Here is a 21,113-nt window from a genome sequence, read left to right on the forward strand (position 1 = left end):
ATGTTTTCTTTAGTCGTTCATAAAGATGGCTAACGTAGTTAATAAAAATTCTAAAGTCTCAGCTAAAAAGAAAAAGAAAAACTGTCATAGATGGCATATACAAGTCCAATTTTCTTTGAAAATATGTAGAAAATTCATTAAAATTATATAAGCTGATTTGTCCCAAAATGCCCTGAATTCAAAAGCAGATAAATAGAAATAAATGTGTAATACAGCTTTTAAGAGTTAGTGTTAATAGATACTTGAAAAATGTATTTTTTAACAAGAATAAGTGAAGCACACACATAATTGTTGCAAAGAAACTGGACTTATTCAAACTAATTTTGCTCATGCAATTTGAAAGTGAAACCTCTTGCATATAGAAAAAAGAGATAAACATTTTATCTTACATGGCTTATATAGTTTATAAAAGCTAAACTTTTAGTCTTTGGAAGTCCCCTCTTCACAGATAATTGAGAAACAGTTACTGAATTATCATGAATTGTGAATATTTTCTGCATATAAGGTATGAGGACCTATAGTACTTTACCTTCTCTGAAGTCAGAACCAAAAAGAGATAGGCATTAGTTAAAGGACGAAAGATAAAAGTTAGACACATGAGAAATATTCTGAAGGGGTAGTATTGATTGGCTGATTAAAAGAGATGGTAAACTATCCAATTTTATGTGACTTGTGTAGCTAAAGGTGAAAAGGAGATACATTTCGGCCTTCTTTTCCTGCAGCATTTCAGCAATCTCTTAATTGGTCTCTTGGTGTCTAAATAATCCTGTTTCTATTCCACCGTTCACAGCCCCACCAAACTTCTCTCCCTAAAACACCAAGCTGGTCCTATCACTTTTCTATATGTAATTCTTCAACGACTTCCTCTTTACTAAATCAAGAGTCCAAATTTCCTTGGATGGCATCTCAGGTTCTTCAAACTGTTCTTTAACTTACCTGTCTTACCTTACCATCCAATTACAAATGCTTCCCCTCACCCTCTGGCAGTCTGTGCTTACCCTAGAGGACCACTTGTTTCTGGAACCAGCCCTGCATGTCATGCATCAATGTTTTAACATGTGTCGTTTCCTCATCTGTGTCTGCTGAAATTCTTGTCCCTCAAACTCCAGCTCACACTCCACTTCCCTCATGAAGCCTTTCCTCCTTCCTCAAGGGAAGGGAATGGCACTTCTAATCACAGGTGTCAACTTGTCATTGTCTGCATATCTGTCCTCACTATTTGATGGTAAGCTCCTACAGGATCAGAAAAATGACTGACTTATATTTGTATCTTTCATAACAAAATAGGTGAACAATAAGCATACTTGATTTAAAGCAAAGTATTGATCAGTTTAATATACTATCATAATAGTTTTCTTAAATCTGAAAAGGTAAATATCAGAGTATTTTAGGTAATATGAGTGCTAGCTGCAGGATAGCTAGATTTCTCTTAAGCATTTCTTTACATACAAGTAGTGTTTACTTAATGCCTTACCCTTACATAGATATAGTAAATGTCAAATATTTTTATAATGAATTCTCTAAGCTATCATAACCACATATAGAATATAGAGAAAAAATAGTATCATACATAAATCCATTATACAATTAAAGGAATGGTTATAGTTTTTGGTTCATTTTCCCATCATTTGTAATGTCTAAACATAAGTAGTTTTAAATATTATTTATTGTCTTATTTTATTGCCAGAAGACTTTTAATGTTATTCTGCATGTAGCCTTTATAAGTTACATTTAATAGCAGATCTGTCTCATATTCAATTATTTTAAAATTCTCATATTCTTACTTTATTTCAACACCAATGTCATTTAATAAAACCTTTAAATAATTGGTCAATAGACAGTTTGTTTCTACCATTGTAAAAATCCAGTGATGTCTCTTGCTTTTTGGACTTTCAAATTTCTCTATAATTAATAATCCATCTGTGTGACAAAAACTTCTCAGCTGGCTCTAGTGATGACAAAGATACTAATATCAAAGATGCCCGTGAAGAACTGAAATACAGCTATTTTGTGAAATACCAGAGTGAAAAAAGCAAAATTTCTAAGTTAATATATTACTTTGTATAACTTGAAATTTCAAATATTAATTTGAAACTAAGTCAATAACTATAACAAGATGGCATTTGACTGTTTCATCTATGAAAGTATATATTATTTAAGTTGGCAAAAATTGTTTTGGGGCATTCTCTCACTGTGAACGGGGAACACCACTTATATTTGGTCTGATGCAGTATTTACTGAGTGCCTACTATATGCCAAGCACCATGGCTAGACTAGTACACATCATCACATGCCAACAAATGAAACAGAAAACTGCAAAATACTCACGTCAACAATCAGGAAGTCTAGCCAGCACCAGGCATTGGTAAAATACATTTGAAAACCATACGCAACCCACTTTAGCAGCATTTCCAGGATGAATATATAAGTGAAAACCTTGTCAGCATATTCTAACATGGTCTTAATGGTTTTTCGCTGCTCAATATATATGTCTTCAAAGGCCTGTAAGTGAAAGAATTCTATTAAATTTTATTGTTACCATCAGTCTCTAATTGATGTCTTCTTAGAAAAGAAAATGATGCAAGCCTGTCAGCAGGTGCCTAAGGCTGGAAGGCTTAGTGATTCTTATGGCTGCATTTTCCTTTATAGTTATCTGTACACAAATGACTATTGACTGGGTGTTTCAGTCAATTAAAGAATTCAAATAATTTTTAAATTTTGGTATCAGAGTATCCCAAAAGAACCTGCAATGTTTGAGAGCTTGCCAGTTGCTTCTCTCTAGAGCAGGAGGTGGAAAGTCATGTGGGAGTGCTCTGTCTTGTTCAGTGCAGACTCACTGGAATGTGCCCTCCCAGTAATGCAGATAAAAGGTGAGGAGGCCCCTCAGCCTAGGGAAAAGGAAAAGGATTGATGTCTCTCTCTCTCTTTCTGTCTCTCTCTGTGCACATGTGGGTGTATGTCTGGAAGTTCCTTCTTAGATAATTTTGCAGAGCCCTTGGGAAAGGGTAGGGAACTCATTCACAGAAACCCCTGAAACTTCTGGAATGAAAAGACCCATCTATCCAACTCAATCTTCTTATAGGAAAAAGGGGGCGATCTGGTGGCCTAGATCAAAAACAAGAGAAACTTTTCTTTTTTAGAGAACAAGGGATTGGGGCTTGTGACCAGGGCTTCACACAAAGACATAAAGGCTTTTGGGCTCAGCTTATAAGCCTTTATGTGCTTATAAGACTTATAAGCTTATAAGCCTTTGGGGCTCAGCTGAAGCTGAAGCCCCTCAGAAGCCAGCTACTGTGCCAACAAGTTTGTGTCTTTTGGTGAGATCTGACTAGGTATAGCTGAGAACCAAGAGCTAACATAGCAAGGGCACTAGTCACCGATGAGACTTCATAGTTCCCTTTCCACTTGGCATTAAAAAGCTAGGCTGACCCTCTTTGGACTGAGTCAGTACATGACAGAACACAGGATTCCTAGTCAAATCAGAAGCGGGCCTAGAGGCCTCCAGATACAGTGCGATAATCCTCCTAATGAAATCAACTCACCAAATACTCTATTAACTAATCAAAAAAAATAAGAAGAATGCAACCACATTTGTGTCACCAATTGGGAAAATGGGTCACACCATTTTCATTATATTAATAAATATTTTGACCAAATTGATCATTCTATTGAATGAAATTAGACATAAATTAAGTTTATAATGCTTGCGCTTTGCTACAAGTCAGTAATTAAGTTAGCCTACTATTTGCCACTCACTGTGGTTGGCAGTAGCAAATCAGTGTGAACCAGACAGATGAGTTCCCTGCAGCGTGAAGCAGTTTGATGTTTAGCTGATAATCCCATATCATATCTACATTGCCATTCTTAATAAGAACTGCCTCTGATGATTAAAAGTCAGAAAGATCCTTCTTTAAACATTATGAGAAACCATAATGATCTGAGTTTGATTTCATCTGAGGACTACTCCAGACACAGTGATAAAAGTTGCTATATATTGAACCTCTCACACTGTGCTAAACATATCACAAATACTTGCCCTCATTCTCACAAACACCTTACTTAAAAAAATGGGTAATAGGTTAATTGAAGGGAAAGGAATTCAGTTAAAAGATGAAGGAGTGGACCACGTTATCACCTACCAGAGCCCCACTGCTCAGCAGAATCATGAAGACAATGAAGGTTTCAAACCAATTGTGCTCCACTATCTTATAGCAAGTTTTTCTCAAATTCCACCAGAGTTTCCCTTTGCCTTCTTCTATGCTTATCTGACAACATTTGAACTTCCGGACACAGTCTAAAATATGTGACAGGAAATAGAGAAAAAATAATTACTCTCTGATTATATAGATTTGTGTTGGTGAGAGATTCATCTACATTATTACCTGACAAGATACTGTAAATAATTTATTTTTTAAGAAGGCTTCCACTTATAGAAATCAAAATCATCTATATGCCTTTTTAATCATTTGTTAAAAAATATTTATTTTTATGTTTATAGGACTACTATAATGGATTATATTACCTTATAAAAACATATATAAAAATGGAAAAACCAAAAGAAAAACACAATTACCAAAAGTTGATATTTCCATCCTGCCCTTATTTTATGAGTGTAATTCCACTCTATATGGACATTATTATTATTTTTTTTTTTTGAGACAGTCTCCATCTGTTGTCTTGAATACAATGTAGTGGTATTAGCCTAACTCACAGCAACCTCAAACTCTTGGGCACAAGTGATCTTCCTGCCTTAGTTTCCCCAGCGGCTGGGACTATAGGCATGTGCCATGATGCCCAGCTAATTTTTCTATTTTTAGTAGAGACAGGGTCTTGCTCTTGCTCAGAATGGTGTGAAATTCCTGAGCTCAAGGGCTCCTCCCGCCTCCCAGAGTGCTAGGACTACAGGCATGAGCCACTGCGCCTTGCCTATGTGGACATTACATATGTATGAATTCTGATTAGTTCACTAAATGGTATAATAAATATTCCTTATTTTATTACAAGTAAATAGATTTGTGAACTATTTCATAATATTTCTCTAAATAAGATTACTAGAATTTATATAATTATTCTGTTATTATTCGATATATATTGCATTAACTCAGGCCATTACCAGTAGCAATGTAATAAACAGCTTTGTATAATTTGTGAACTACTAGATCAAAGGCTCTTCAACAAATGTTTATTGAATACCTGCTATAGTCAAAGAATTGAATTGGACAAATTATACCATAGCATGTAAAACATAGCCTTACCCTCAAAAAATGTGCATTTTAAGTTGGGGTGATTTGTCTACAAATTCTATAGATATAGAAAGCAGCAATTATCACAAGACAAAGTACTATGAGAGTTCTTCTGTAAAGTTTAATTTCTGAGCTTTATGGAGGAGATGGATTTGAACAAAGATAGGTAACAAAAATGTTATGCTCATATTATTATACTCAAATATTATACTCATATTATACTCATAACCTAGATCTTGAAGGCCATATAAGAATCATATCTAGAACATGAAGCTAGAATGATGGAGAAACAATGATACAAGCAGAACTTAGTCGAAGGAAAGTCTGTGAGTTTCACAGAAAAAGTTGGAAGTCAAGACTGGAAAAGTATAGAGCTTAGAGCCCAGGGTTTTAGGTGGCTTGACACACAGCATTATTATTACAATAGATAATTGATCCATGCTTCAAATAACATAATTTTAGCTTTCTTCAGAAAATCCTATTGAGATTATTCCAATGACACATTGCCCCATATCATATGACTCACACCCTATTTTGACTTTTTTATTAACTATCTTTGCTCAAAAATAATAAAAAATATTTGACCTTAACTGATACAGGGAACTATTACTCAAGAACAGATTTAGATGTACATTTCTCAATTAATACCCATTATAGAATGACAAAGTACCCACTACAGAATGAAAAAGTAAATGGCAAATTACTTCTTTCATTTCCTTATATCTTTTCTTTTATTTTCTTACACCATAGAGAGGTATGTGTGATTTGGTTTTCTCTCGTGTAAGATATTGTAGAGGGCCACAGAAAAGCCACTTAGTAGCATTTCTTAGAGTTGAACAGAGTCTATAAAAATAACAATACTTAATTATGTAAATTAAACTTTACCTTTTAAAAATTGCCTTTGTTTTGATATACAAAATGTAAAAAATTAGCAAAGAAATGAACAGTTGGTAGACAGGTATAGACAATTATTGCATACACAGTTGATAGACAGACACAGATAGAACATAGGATAGAGAAAAGGAGACTACTGACCATAAATGCCATTGTTTTGCTTACCTTCTGTAAAACAGGCTTCAGGTTCCAGGGATTCTTCAGGTTCAACCTCAGGTTGTTCTCCCTCAGCAGGAGCTCCTATGTCAACTGTGCTGCCTTCAGATGAACTAGTGGTTGCATTTAGCTTCTGAAAATCAATCCCACAGAAAAGCTCTTAGTTGCTTTTTTTAATCTAAACATAAAAATTCATTAGGCGTGCCCCCTAGTCTTCTGTATGCATTTTCTTGATCTGTAATTTAAGAATAACTTAAACATAATGCCAATCCGCTTTAGTAAAGGTGTGGGGTCACAAGATTAGACACAGCACCATAGTGTATTTTTTTCTTTAAAATATGGTGTTAACTGAAATAACTTTTTGTTTGAACCCACGTATAGAGATTCTAAAATAAAATCCTGCAGAAAGCTTATGTAAGCTGCCAGAGTCATATGGTCATCTGTGATCTTGCTTTTGTAAATTAGTTTGCAAATGGTATCGTTTTTTTATTCTAAAATTGTGACCCAACCAACAAAAGCTGCACAAGTGTATTTTCATGTCAAATACAGAAAAGATTTGATCAAATGCACATAAACAGCAACAATCTAAATTTATCCACTTTTCATTGACATGAAAACATATACCACTGGTTGTTATTAAATCTATTCTATAATTTTCTAATTCCAAAAAGAGCAGCACATTGTTAGCTATATAGCAAGAGCTGATATTTCGCATTCTCTTTGGCCAATGCACTCCTGTGTTTCATTGTGCATTTGGAAACTACTTGTTACTCTGGCACTCTTACCTGTCCTGTTAGTACAGGCAGAAATGAATCTTTGGTTGTTGTTTTGTTTTCCTTTAGGTTAAATCAAATATCACCAAAAGAAAAATATAATAGAAAGAAGTCTTAAATCTTGAAATGCAATAAACTTTAGCCAGATCAGGCCATTCTTGGGATCAGCTTAAATGAAGGGATCCCAGTCTTTAACCAGGTCTTAAAATGCTGCAGGAATGATGCAGGGCCAGGTGTGAGTGCCACACGGAATCAGAGTAGTTTGGGCCACGGCATTCTCGGACCTGTTACAATGTTATTACCATTAGTGCATAACATTAGGAAATGGTTGAGCTGATAAGAGCTACTTTATAAAGGGGATGAGGTAAGCACATGATAAAATGCACACTGAACTATGTTAAACTATAATAAAATGGATGCTCTAGTCAGACTGAAAATATTATACTATGTATGGGCTAATGATTATATGAATTTTCCTTAGGAAGATGGTTTACTTTATAATAATAATTTTCTTTCTATAAAATATTTACTTAGCATAGTGGTGCTGATGAAGTATTGATGTACGATATATATGAGATTTAAAATGCTTTTATCTCATGTAATTGAACAATATCAATGATACAATAAAATCTTCTGCCTTCTTAGAATTGGTTTGGAGATTATTTTTTAATTTGTCCAAAATAGTTACATCAAAGAATATATATTATAAGGGGCTTAAAGGTTGTTGATTTCTTTTTCTACTTATCAGGCATATCACAATACTAGATAAATAATCATGTTTGTCATTAAAATTTGAATATATTTTGTTCTAAGATGAAATATCAAAGTGAGAAGACTTATTACAAATGTTCCAATTTTTTAGACATTTTCTGATTTCCTATCTTTTGTCTTTGGGTTGGACTCCTTCTGAGATAAGTATAGCTTTGCTTATATATTTATAATTGACTAAGGAATGACTAGAATATCCTCTCTTTTAGTCTGTTTAATTCATATGAAGCTGTTACATATTAGGGGCCTGATAATACTGATCTTGTCATTTGTAGGATGTTAAAACATAACAAGGTATTCAGAAAAATCTAAGCTTAGTCACTAGTCTAACTACACACAGCCCACAATAAGAAATGAAAAATATTCCTTTTAGGAATAAGGATCACACTGCAAACACAGAATGTGGGCCCAAGGAAAAAATGAGCATCTGTATTAGGAGTCCTCCACGTGCTCAGGCTGGCATTGGTGAATGGTTATTTCAGAACCTCTATCAGTGCTGAGTGATTTGCAGATACTCAATAAATTTGGTTAAAAAGTGAATGGATGGATGAATAAATGAATGAAAGACTTCATAACAGAATGAAGGCTAGCCTTCGGTGGTGATTGGGAGATGTCACTAGACAATGTATTACAGGAATGAAGATACAGGAAATCTTGGTTCAAAATGTGCAAAAGTTTAAACAGGTTCCCTGTAACATCAACTATCACTCCTACTGCCAAGTAGCTGGGTTGTTAACACTTTAGATGCCTTCGGGAAGACTTGTGTCACCACACACCTTCCCATCTTTACTATTTTGCACAATCATGCTTCCTCCCTGTCATAGAGTCTCTCAAAAAAATCTAGACTCCTCATTTCTTCCATTCCATCTTCACCTACAATAAGTGCCCTAGACTGTTCATAATTCTTTTTGTGGTTTACCATACATTTTGACCTTCGATAAGGCACGGGTCAAATTGTTTCAGACAGATGGATTTTGGTCTCCTTACCCTGCTTGTAAGACATTTAGGGGCAGGGACAATGCACCCTAGGCCCTATGGATAATACACCAAATACAAAGAACACACGGAATTGCCAACATGTTTTTCATTAAATATTGAATGAATGAATGAATGACTAGATGAATTGTCTGTTTTCAATAGCTTGTTCAAATTAACAATTCACCAAATAGTTTGATACAAGGTTAAAAATAGAGACTATTAACCAGAGTTTGCCATACTCCGTTGAAAATGACAACCATTCAGAAGTTTTTACAAAATTGCTTTTCATTCATTAGCTTTGGAAATTCTAATTATAAAAGGCATTCCTATATTTTATTTAAATCATATTAAAAAATAGGAGAATGAACATTGTTCCCTTGTATTTATGTGCAGTGCCTTAGTTCTGATATAGAATTAATAGATACCTTTTTCCTAAAGCCAAATATTTACCTATCTAAAGGTCATGTTACTACTTTTCTAAAAGTGCAGTTTGAAAGTATTGTGTGTTTCTAGAAGATGCATCTCACCAGATTTATTTTTTTTTTAGCAATGATCATGTTTTTGCCATCTTTGTACCTCTAGCACCTATTCCCAATTTTTGTGTTTAATAAATGTTGGTTGAATTAATGAATGACCAGTGCATGGACTTTTTAATTCAATCACTACTGCTAACACCTCCTATCTGCTACTTACTTTCACATTAAAAAGAATATGAAAATAATATTCTTTCTTAATTTCAGAGTAACACAAATCCTTCAAAATTCTGAATTGTGTAAGCAATGATCAGTAACTCTTAGAATTAAGAGTGCTATCTCAAAACCATACTGCCAATTGCTCAGACCAAAGATGAGTCTTTGAAGTAAATGTAGTTTAACTCTGGAGTTAGGAAAACTACTACTGAATCATTTTGATAGTGTTTTCCCTCTTTTCACTTTATGTACATGAGTCTATAGTCACAGTGGTGAATGGAACCTCTTTATGCAGCAATCTCATCCTTCCACATCTTCCCTTGAAGTGGAGCAGCAGAGGATCCGTCACATGTATTACCTGTATATACTTTTGCATTTCTGGCACTTGATTTACAAATAACAAAGAATCTAAGCTGCACATCAACCCTTAACATCAGCCAATCTAGTTACCTATTTAGAAAAGGAAATGTGGGTTTAATCATCTTGTCAAAAGTCAGAGTGAATCAGTGGTTGGACTCTAGGACTTCTGTGCCCCGTTCTGCCAGGATTTGCTAGAGACTTTCTTTGATTATTTGCAAGTAAACCCATCCTTTATCAAAAGCCTGGATATGTCATTAAATATTGTAGTTTCAAGACAATATTGTGATACTGCTGATTTCCATGTTTTTAACCATGAGCTTTAGTATTAATGCAAGTTATAGTTATAATTTTGATATGTATTAATGTAGAGCTAACTACACATTGGAATATATCATAAGCAAAAAGTTTACTTTAAGCAATAAACCTGAAATGTAGGCAAGAAATTGTGATTTATAAAACCTTTCTGTATGATACCAATTCAAAGACTTTCTTAAAATCACATTAGAGAAAAATGTTACAATATTATAAAATATGTTGACTAAAGTAGTTAAAATGCATAAAAAGCCCATAAAAAATCAAATGAATCAAATTAAGAATATAAAAATCTTCAGCTTCAGATAAGGTCATAATTATAATCAAACTAAGTGTAGTGTAAATCCACCAATTAGAACTGTCAAATGTATATCATTATATGGAACTATTACAACTCATACACTTAAAGAAGAATTTTCAGATAGAGGTTGCCTGAAAATGCTCCAATCTGGGCATCTTTCACTCCAAAATGTCACATAAGTAAGAGATCAAAATATGAACTGGCTAGAAGTAGACCCAGTTTGACAAGTCCTATTCTGCCCTTTGGTAAAAGTGGGTATTTAGATTCTGTTTTTATTACCTTCACTTTTTAATATTTATCAGGAAACAAGTGGACTGAATGACATTGTTAGAGTAGTCCTTGCCTAGTTAAACTTTAACAAAATATGAATGTACTCCAATATCAGGATAGTAAAGAGATCAAACAATAGCCAGTTTTATTTGTTCTGAAAAGAATTGGAAATCATTCACTTTCAGGTAGAAATATTAATTCAATTTTTGAGGGTGGAAGCCTCACATTATAGCTCTTTATTGAAAATCTGCTGGGATTCTTCTAAGTTTTGGGTGATTATAGTCATATGAGTTAAGCAGGGCAAATCATATTTTGCTTAATGATCTAGTAAACATCAAGATATACTATTTCATTTTGTATTTTTAAATACTATATGTCAAACTTTTACTTTCCACACCAATTATTAATTACTCTTAAACATCAAAGTGCCAAACTAATAACCTTCTTTCATAAAGTAAATGGAAGTAAATTATTTTTAAAAATCACTAATTCAGCACAGAAAAAGGAAAACATCACTTCCTATTAAGGTTTTCATAGGCACTCTTGTTTCTCATTATGAAGCTAGGATACATTTTTAAGAAAATGTAACTAGTAAATATTGTATTAATATATAACTTGGAAAAAGAGAGGTATACTCTCATGTGATTTGTACTGATAAGGACAGATATTACACTTGACTTAGTCAAAAGGCCGACAAATGAACTAATGTGATTCAACAAAAGAACTGGGATTTAAAAAAAATAACTTTAAATATACATTAAATCAAGTATTCCATAGCTGGCTATTTTGGTCTCCAAGAATGGCCATCATTCGTTCTACATGGATCCTGCTGCTAACTTGTACTTAAGGAGCTCAAGATCATTTTACATAGAAAATCTTAACAGTGGAACAATGGAAGTGATGGTCTTGCCTGCTTTGGAATGAGCTTAAGGCCAAAGTGACACATTAACATTAGAAGGAATTATTGGTATTACTTTTTAAGGAATATAGCAAAATAAAAATAATCATTCTCACGATACTATATTATCCAGAAAGTCATTTTAGTGCTTATAATAGATACATAATAAAATTTTTAAAATCATAAATAGCAGAATCTTTAATATCTTTCTTGGAGTGGCAAGAGGGACCCTTTTATCATCATGGCCTTCCCCTCAACAGATTAATAGTGGCCCCAAAAGCCACGTGTTTGGCCCATTTTGATCTTACATTAGAGATATTTAGAGCCTTTCCCCCTCCCTTTGTCACTAACAGACTGGAAGACTTGGTAGATACTATACCTGATTGACCCACTTTCCCTCAAATGCTTTTCTCTACAGGAACTTGGCAACTGTAATACTCAGAGAATAAGAAAACTAACCTTGTCTCCTTCTAAGAAACTGGGAAAAACAACCCATTATCATAATGAGCCCAAATCTCATGCTTTTCTGAAGAATTAATGTATAATAGGTGTACAAAAGACATTTATTTCCTTTTCTTTCAGCCTAGGAGTTTTAAGGTACATATAAACAGAATCTCCAAGGGAATTATATTCTAAATGCAAAATACTTTTGGTCGATTGCTAAATAAAGCGATGCCATTTTCCCTACAATAAAGCAGACAAAAATTACACCCATGCTGCTAGCAGCCAAAATATAAACATTCCAATTCATTTACATTATTATCACATTAAAACATCCTTTATGAAGTTTGCACATGAATAAGGCATTGCTTTAATTTGCAGATTACCCTTCAGAAAAACTTAATGTGACACTAAACAAAAAATTACCAACAAAGTACACTCACTGGGGCTATATTTTTTAAAAAGGCAGAGGATAGAAGGCTTTTCTGCAAGAGTTTTTCAAACACCTACATTTCTCCTTTAGGCCCTACGTATGTTCAAAACATTAAATGGAAATTAAATAATCCATAAAGGCATGCACTTTTACTTTTCATTGAATATAATTTCTGTTAAAATCTATGTAAGAAAATTAGCAACCAAATCTTTTTTTAAAAAAAAGGTTAGGGTTGTCAGACTTGCCTGACCATGCTTTATATGACTCAGCATAATAGCAGCTGTGCGTGTTTTTATTTTACTGCCAATGGATGGGCAAGGAACATAGCTGAGTAACATGCAGGCCAGTCAAAAGTCACTGATTGTATTTATATATGTACAACTTGCTTGGGTAACCTGGGTAAAAGTGGTGACACGAGCTTTTGGCTGGTTAAAAAACACCAGAGCTGCATTCTTGATGGCTCCAGCTTGATTTTACCCCTGTGAGAAGTAAGAATGGTAAGCAGTGAAGGTCACCATATCATACCACTAAATTTCACTTCGAAAAATAATCATTCAAGCATGGCTTCAACATTATTCAAATCTTTAAAAGAATTATCAGTCACTCAAAATCACAAAAGGAATTACATTAAATATAATCAAAATAACGTGAAAGTTAAAGCATACATGATTATGACATGAATTTTAAATGATACATTCTAGATAATCTACAGAAAATTACCAAAGAATCACACAAATTTGGCAAAAACATAGCAGAGGACTTAGTTCAAACACCTACATAAACTATGAGTCCACTCATTTAGTCTGCCATATCAAAAGAAATTTATTAAACATTCTAAAAAAGAAAAATGTCTATTTTTTTGTTTAATTTAAAAAATCATTTAGAAAGGAATAGCAATAAGCCTCATGCTGTTTCTTACTACTGTGTGATATTTAACAGCACAATATCATCCCACCAGTTAAAAAAAAAATGACCGGAAATGACTAGAAGACAAATACTAAAAAGGTACTTCAGGTGAGAATGTTTGAAGTTCTTGAATAATTGTTTCAATTCTCTTCAGTTATCCAGTGTAGAGCTACCAGGTAAAATTCCAAAAGATTAAAACCCACATGTATTCCCTTCCTAGACTATTACCCTAATCCTTTATTAGTTTATGAATTTACATCTAGAAAGTTTGATATAAAACCATAATTACAAATTCCTCCAAATAACTTTAACACTAAACACAACAACCTCTATGGTGGGAAGGTACTGAATGGCGTCCACACCTTAAGCAATAAAATAATTCTGTCTACCTCCAACCGGCAGATCAGTTCTCTGCCTCTAATTCCAAAATACTGAGTTCACAAACATTATTTTAGAGGACTTAACTCAGAGTTAACTAGAAAACAAATAAAAAAGCTTAATGGTAACAAGAGAAACTGGGAAGAGAGTTTTAGATTTCCTCACCAGAAACCACATCTTCCTGGACATCCATCCCTCTTACATCAAACAGAATGGTTTGAGGTGAGGCAAAAATACATGCTCTTTTGGAAAGCCTAAGGCTTTAAAGTTTCTAAAAGTTATGAAGACTGGATTTCAAATTAAACACACCTCAAAAGGTATTCAAACTTAGTTGAAAGCTTAAACTAGCTGATGGCTTCGACATTTGATCCTTTATAATTCATTCTTAGTTTATATGACATTCTAAAACTAAAAATGTGTGAAAATAAAAATTGACTTTCTTTACTATAAGGAAAATATCCACTATTAGGCATAATGTCAAAACAATGAGAGGGGAATATACATTAAAATTATAATGACCCAATTCTATTTTCTAAACACTGACTTCAGATTCTATTATTATAAAACATGAGAAATCAGGCCCCACGCTTTCAGCATAACCCAACTAACTATGCTCATCCAAAATTTTCTTAACAAGAGGAATTCTTTGCCCAGGCTATAAGGTTTTGCTACTTTCCCCTTGAATCTCATCAGTTATTTTGTGAAACTAGTAGCTATGGCCTGTTATTTATATTTTAATATTTAGTACCTATATTTAAAACATTGTCTGAATTTCCTATTTAACTTCTATCTGTACCTAATCACTGACTTAGCACCATTATCTACCTTATAAACAAGAAACTATGGAAAATAGCATATTCTTTAGTAATTTTATCAAATAAATATAGGAATACTGACTGAAATATCTAGTTTTCTTTTTAGAACTATATTTTTCCTCATAATTTTAACTGATCCGTGATTACCATAATTATGTTATGCTACTTAAATTTTATCTGTCAGTGCCCCAAACTCCCCCATATCATTTTTCTTTCTTAAAATAAGAACAGTAATAGAGGCCTTTATCTTCCCTGCCAAACAATTCAAATGAGGAAGGGACAAATCTTTGTTTTTGATTGTTATTGTTATTTGTTTATGCAAGCTTTAACTACTAGGAATCCTGTCCTCATGGTTGTATAGTTGAACAATAAAATATGAAAGTTTCAAATTCCTTCTTTTCTTTACCCCCAACTTTGCACTTATTAACCTATAGGTTAATGGCAAAATAAACCACAAATATATTCTGATACTCATACTTTTCTTATAAATCAAAGAATACATTAAACTGCCAACACTTACTGAGTTGGTAAATGTAGAATTTTACATCCTATAATATATTAAGGTTTTTTGTTTGTTTAAAGACAAGCGCTGGGCTTGGTAGGGTTAAACATATTTTTATTGTGATTCCTCATCGATACCTTCTCTTCGTTAAAAAAAATTACTTACTTCAGGCAACATGAAACTATATGGAAATATCAAGCCAAGATCCCAATCAGATTTTCCATTAGTAAATATGCCTGTGCAAACTAAATAAGATCACGTTTTTTTATACGTTTGATCTTAGCCAAAAGGCCAAGAAGTGATAAGATCACATTTTATGAAGTATTTTGTAAGAACCAAGAATGTAACAAGAGAATTTGAACTACCCTCCCATCAAGTATTTTTCCAGTACATACAAAATCCACCATTATGGGCAAATAATAAGGCAGAAAGCAGACAAACTGAGGCATTTTCACAAATCTAAGATTATTTTAAAATACTTAGAAAAATTCATGTTAATCTGCATATTAATATCAAAAATTCAAAACAGTATTTGAAAAATGAGTTAGCATATCATTTTTCTAGCTATATTTTAATCTATCATTAGTTTAGTATTACCAATTTTGCCATAGAAAATATATTGATAGATATTTTCGATTTTCTTACAGGAAGGAAACATGTAATTTTTAAAAATCTGATGATTTTAAAGCAACAGCAATACATAACACCAAAATATCTCCTTATTTAAAAATTTACCTCTTTGCTTTCTTCCATATCTGACTCACTGCTGAATTCTTCAGTATTTAAGTTTTCAAAGTCAGATTCTCCAACAGCAATTGGTACTGTCACAGTGAGGCTGGGGTTGTTTATAAATGACATGTAATCACTTTCATCCACGACATACTTTTCTACACTGCTGCCTATGCCACTAGTAGTTCCATTTCCATCCTTGAGATAATTGAGGTCTTTGCCAATTTCTATGGTGGTATGGTTGGAAATACAGCTGTCCTTTTTGTTATTTAGGTCTTCAAGAGGTTTAATTTCATCTAAAGCTTTCTGTTTTCGAACAAAGGCTTTCTGAATAAATTCACGTATTTTTCTTTTAACAAAATCGATTCCTTTCTGCATCCTTCCCACAGCAATCTGGAGATTATTCATTTCATTATCATCATCAGTAGCAGCAAGATTGTCAGAACTGAAGGAACTCAAAAGCAAGGCCAAGAAGAGGTTCAAAACCTAAAACACAGTAGGAAAACAGGTGATAAAAACACTCTATTATAGTTTCCATTGTTCTTAATTACAAATTTTTCAAAATTGTTCTTGATATCTCATTTTATGCTAATAGATATTTCTGTTAGTTCATAATAAAATATTCTGAAAAAAAGTGAATGAAATAAATACCTGGCCAATATCAAAAAATACTATTAATAGTATTTCCTTTTTAATCATTGCAAAAACATTGAAATCATTGTTACATGAAATTTTTATATTAAACTCAGTTCCAAAAGAGAGATCTACACAATTGTACAGTGAAAAAACAGTTTTATTTTGGATGCTAAATTTTAACTTGGGATGCTAAGCTTTATTTTGACCATGTAATCTAGATTTTCTGGGACATTGATAATTTATTATAATTTTTTTCCTAAAACCAAAGATGATTCCAATATATTTAAATATGATTTGATTTTTGTGCCTTTGCTCCTAGATAACGTGACAAATTGGAGAAAAATTTATCCATTACTAGATGAAAAGTCCCAATTTTGATTCAGAAAATCATGGTCACTATAATTATACAATAGTTGGGAATGCTATGAAGAAATTGTTATTATACAATAATAATGGTGTTAATATTGAATTAAAGATTGTGGGGCTGTATTGCCATGAAAAGATCACTAATTAGTCTGTATATTGGGTCTCCAAAAATAGTCCCCACTGGTATGAATGAGTGAAAAGATTAGTGATGCTAAACCCATTGTGTGCACTAAAAAAAAGGTAATTTACTAAGAAATCGGGCATGCTAAGGGGCACAAGACTGAGTCATATAATTTTTTTTCAGGGTGTGACTGATAATGTCCATGAGTTCCTGATTATTTAAGCATACAGAATAAAGGAAAGCTATAGCAGTAAAGAAGACAAATGCAAAAAGCAAATACACGTTGGCTATCCCTTTTCCAAAATGCTTGGGATGAGAAATGTTTTGGATTTAGGATTTTGGAATATGTGCATATACAAAATGAAACATCTTAGGGCTGGGACCTAAGTCTAAACACATATTTTTATTTATGCTTCATATCTTGCACACATAGCCTGAAGGTAATTTTATACAATATTTTTAATAATTTTGTGCATGGAACAAAGTGTTGACTCTGTTTTGACTGCAATCCATCACAAGAAGTCAGGTGCGGAATTTTCCACTTGTAGCGTCATGTCAGAACTCAAAAAGTTTTGGATTTTAGAGCATTTTGGATTTCGGATTTTCAGATTAGGGATGCTCAACAGGTAGTACAAAAGAGGAATCCTAGGAAAAATTTTTAAAGTAAGACTCCAATGAAAAGGAAGCTGCATTTTTGCTATATTCTTATGTTTCTATAATGCAATAAGGCTTAGAGCACTTTTGTCTAACTATTGTAAATTAGTCTAACCAACAGTGGTTAAAAAAAAAAAAGGTAAAAATGTATAAGATCCATGAGGAGTACGTGTAACTTTGAGAGTGTACACTGCCACAACTGCCAGTCACTGTATCATGGCTCCTGATAATCATACCAAGAACTGCTCCTTTACTTCTGGAATTTACCAGTAAAATTATGGCTTGTTGTGATTTGCCTTTGAATTTCTTTGGATGAAAAAATAGATAAATGATGGAAAACAAAATTGAATGCTAAATTATTATTTTTATCTGCAATAAAGCTGAATTTTGGTGCCATATTATTTTCTAGATTTATTTTTCTAAGGTTTATTAATGTACTGTCTTTGTCTATTAGGAAATTTTTCTTGATATACATCAGTGAATCCTCCTATAGTAAGATTCAATCTATATTGTCTCTTCAATGCATTTGACACGTACTCTATTTGTAAATGTCATTTACTGTTATATTTATATGGCCTTTGCCATTCTGTTCTTGTAAATTTCTCACCCACATCTCTATCATATTGCATTGGATTATTTTTTAAATAAGCACAACTTTGCTGGTAGATTGGGAAAAATATGCCTCAGAGCCAGACCCTAGATCACTAGCAATATCAGAAGATAATAATAGTAATATAATACTAAAAAGAGCTTTTTCTTGAGCTTTTAGTAAGTAGCAGTCCTTGTGCCAAGCATTTTGCAAGGTTCATATGATTTATTTCTCACAACAACCCCATAAGGCAGGAATTATTGTTATTACTATTTTATAGATGAGAAAACTGAGGCTTTTATTAATACATAGCTTACGTGCCTTGCCCACGATCACAGTTATAGGTAAAGAAGTTGTTTTTTGTTTTCAAAATCTAATTCTGATGTCTTTGCTCCCAATTGCTATGTTTGCAGAATGAATAAGGCAATAGCACTCCATGCTTACTCTTACTGATATTTCGTTTCTTGGAACTTCTACCACACCTAAGTCAGTATCATAAAGTTTACCATTAATTTTCTAATTGTTTCTATGATCTTTTATAAATTGCTAACTTAATTGAATGCTAGTCCACTCAGGAAGAAAAATAAATATTCTGTGAACATATGACTTTTCTTTCATATAAATTCAGTGAAGCTTTTTTTTTTTTAAAGCAGCCAACCTGCATGTGGTGTTGCTGTGCTAAGATTTTTCTTACAAATACTTGTTAGACACTCGTTTCCCTTAGTTCCACAAATTACTTGACATAACAGAGGAGAACCACTTTTAGAATTAGAGTGCTGGGTAAGCATCAAGTTTCTGTCACTTACTACCTGTATGACTCTAGATAAGTAGCATAACCAGTCTGAACCCCCATTTCCTCATCTATAAAATAAACATAATATTTTCTGGTGCCCAGATTACAAGGTTGTTATGAGGATTCAGTGAAAGAACCCATGTGGCTCTCAGCACAGCTCCTGGCACATAGTGAACCCTTGAGAAAGTTTAGCTGTTATTATTGTCACTGTTACCATTATCCAACCTATGCTTCACAATGCTATTTTTATATTTACCTTATTTCCCTAGAAATATTTGTGTGAGTCAAACTAATCTCTTTGGTTAGACTTCCTTTGTTACCAAAGAGTAGCTGTACAACAGCCAGCCCAGGTGTTGGCGTGATCAAAGGCAATTTAAGAAAACAGAGTTCAGCAAGCTCACTCAGGGATGAAATCCTGAATTCTGTTTCACAAACGTGCTAGTTCATTAGTGAAATCAATTCTTTCATATATCCCTCAAGTTAGTCTCTTGGAATGCAAATGTTACCATAATTTTCATTTTGGGTCCAAGATTAAAACATTTTGGATATATTAATAGTTTCTCTATCCTGATTGTCTACTTGTGAGAGGAACCCAAAGCCTTCATTCACACCTTCCTGTGTTCTATTGCCTTACCTTCACTTAGAGAAAGAGGAGATTGTGTCTACTACTTCTAGAACTAGCAGCCTTCAAAAAGTTGCTCTCTTTTTCTGTAGCACCTGCCTTAAACCTATAAAAAGGTCTCTGACCATGTCAGAAAAATTAAAATTCTGGCTTGGGGAAAGCAGTCTGTGGCTCCACCTCTGTCTTGTCTGTGGACTAGGCCTGGCAGTCACATCTATTCTGACTGTTACTCACATCAGTTGTGGTGGAGCCCCAGATGGTAGTTCATGTGTGTTGGGAGGAAGTTATGCCAGCTTGCTTTTGGGAGACTTTTCCCTTTTTCCAGGGGGAATGGGGAAGTAAGCATTGTAGGAGGCAGTGCATCAAGTTTATTCAATCTCAGGCAAATGCAATATGCACATTCCCTTAATGATGGTAAACATGACGTTATTACTACTTTAGCTACTCCAGAGATATACCCGGATTATCACAAAAAGAAGAATTGTTTACTGATAGTCAAAAAGAAAGGAGAACCTTTAATTTTTTCTCTTAAAGGTATAGAAAGGTTAAATTTATGCCTTGGAAATGAATATTTTATGAACTATGTCTTTTTATGCATGCATAGCAATATAAATTAATATCGAATGTCATCCATAGGTATAGGTACTTGATACTGCCTGAAATTCTCTTTTCAACATGAATTTTCTATAAAATTACACATTAGAGTGATGTGTTTATTTCAGTAAACTAATAGATGATATGTGATAGACTGAGTTTCCCCCTCTTTAAATCCACCCTGCAATCTCCTAATACATAAATTTTACCAAAATACCACTTACTGATTGTCACTTTCCTGATACAAAGCCATCTGTAGCTTTGAATTGCTGAAAGGAAAATCTATTTTATTGTGCACAGATTTTTCATAAATTAGACTCTACATAATCTGGTCTCAAACTTACTTTTTACTATTCCCACTCTGAATTCTCTGTTGCAGTCTGATCATTCATAGTTGTCATAAAGGATTATGTTCTCTGCCTTTTCTTTTCTTCTTCCAATGTTTCCCAAATATATATAAGAAATGAAATTAAATCTATAACACAATCCTATGATCTTTTCTTTGTTTCTGTTTGATGTAACTCTATGACCCTTTCTTTCTCTTCTATGTAATCTCATACTTTTCTGGAAGCAAATATTTTAAAGTTGTACTAGGGATTTTAGTGGTTTTAAAATATATCTGCAGGGCTCATGCCTGTAATTCTAGCACTTTGGGAGGCCAAGGCAGGAAGATCACTTGAGGCCAGGTGTTTGAGACCAGCCTGAGCAGAAGCAAGACCCCATCTCTACAAAAAAATAGAAAAATTAGCTGGGCATGGTGGTGTGCTCCTGTAGTCCCAGCTACCTGGAAGGTTGAGACAGAAGGATCGCTTAAGTCCAGAAATTTGAGGTTGCAGTGAGGTATGATCACACCATTGCACTCTAGCCCAAGCAAAAGAGCGAGAACCTGTCT

The 21,113-nt window shown here is 33.5% G+C and overlaps 1 protein-coding gene across 10 annotated transcripts in view; it reads right to left on the reverse strand.

Moving 5' to 3' along the window:
* SCN2A (sodium voltage-gated channel alpha subunit 2) overlaps nt 1-21,113 on the reverse strand; it is a 124,867-nt gene that overhangs the window by 16,892 nt on the left and 86,862 nt on the right. For all 10 annotated transcript variants that reach the window (XM_045559372.1, XM_045559373.1, XM_045559371.1 and 7 more), the window contains 4 exons: nt 15,853-16,332; nt 6,303-6,426; nt 4,140-4,294; nt 2,329-2,502 (listed from right to left, as the gene is read on the reverse strand). In XM_045559372.1, coding sequence (XP_045415328.1) covers nt 2,329-2,502; nt 4,140-4,294; nt 6,303-6,426; nt 15,853-16,332 — 933 coding nt within the window. The remainder of the gene's footprint in view (nt 1-2,328; nt 2,503-4,139; nt 4,295-6,302; nt 6,427-15,852; nt 16,333-21,113) is intronic.

The sequence above is a fragment of the Lemur catta genome, chromosome 8 (assembly GCF_020740605.2).
Source record: "Lemur catta isolate mLemCat1 chromosome 8, mLemCat1.pri, whole genome shotgun sequence".
Taxonomy (NCBI): Eukaryota; Metazoa; Chordata; class Mammalia; order Primates; family Lemuridae; genus Lemur; species Lemur catta.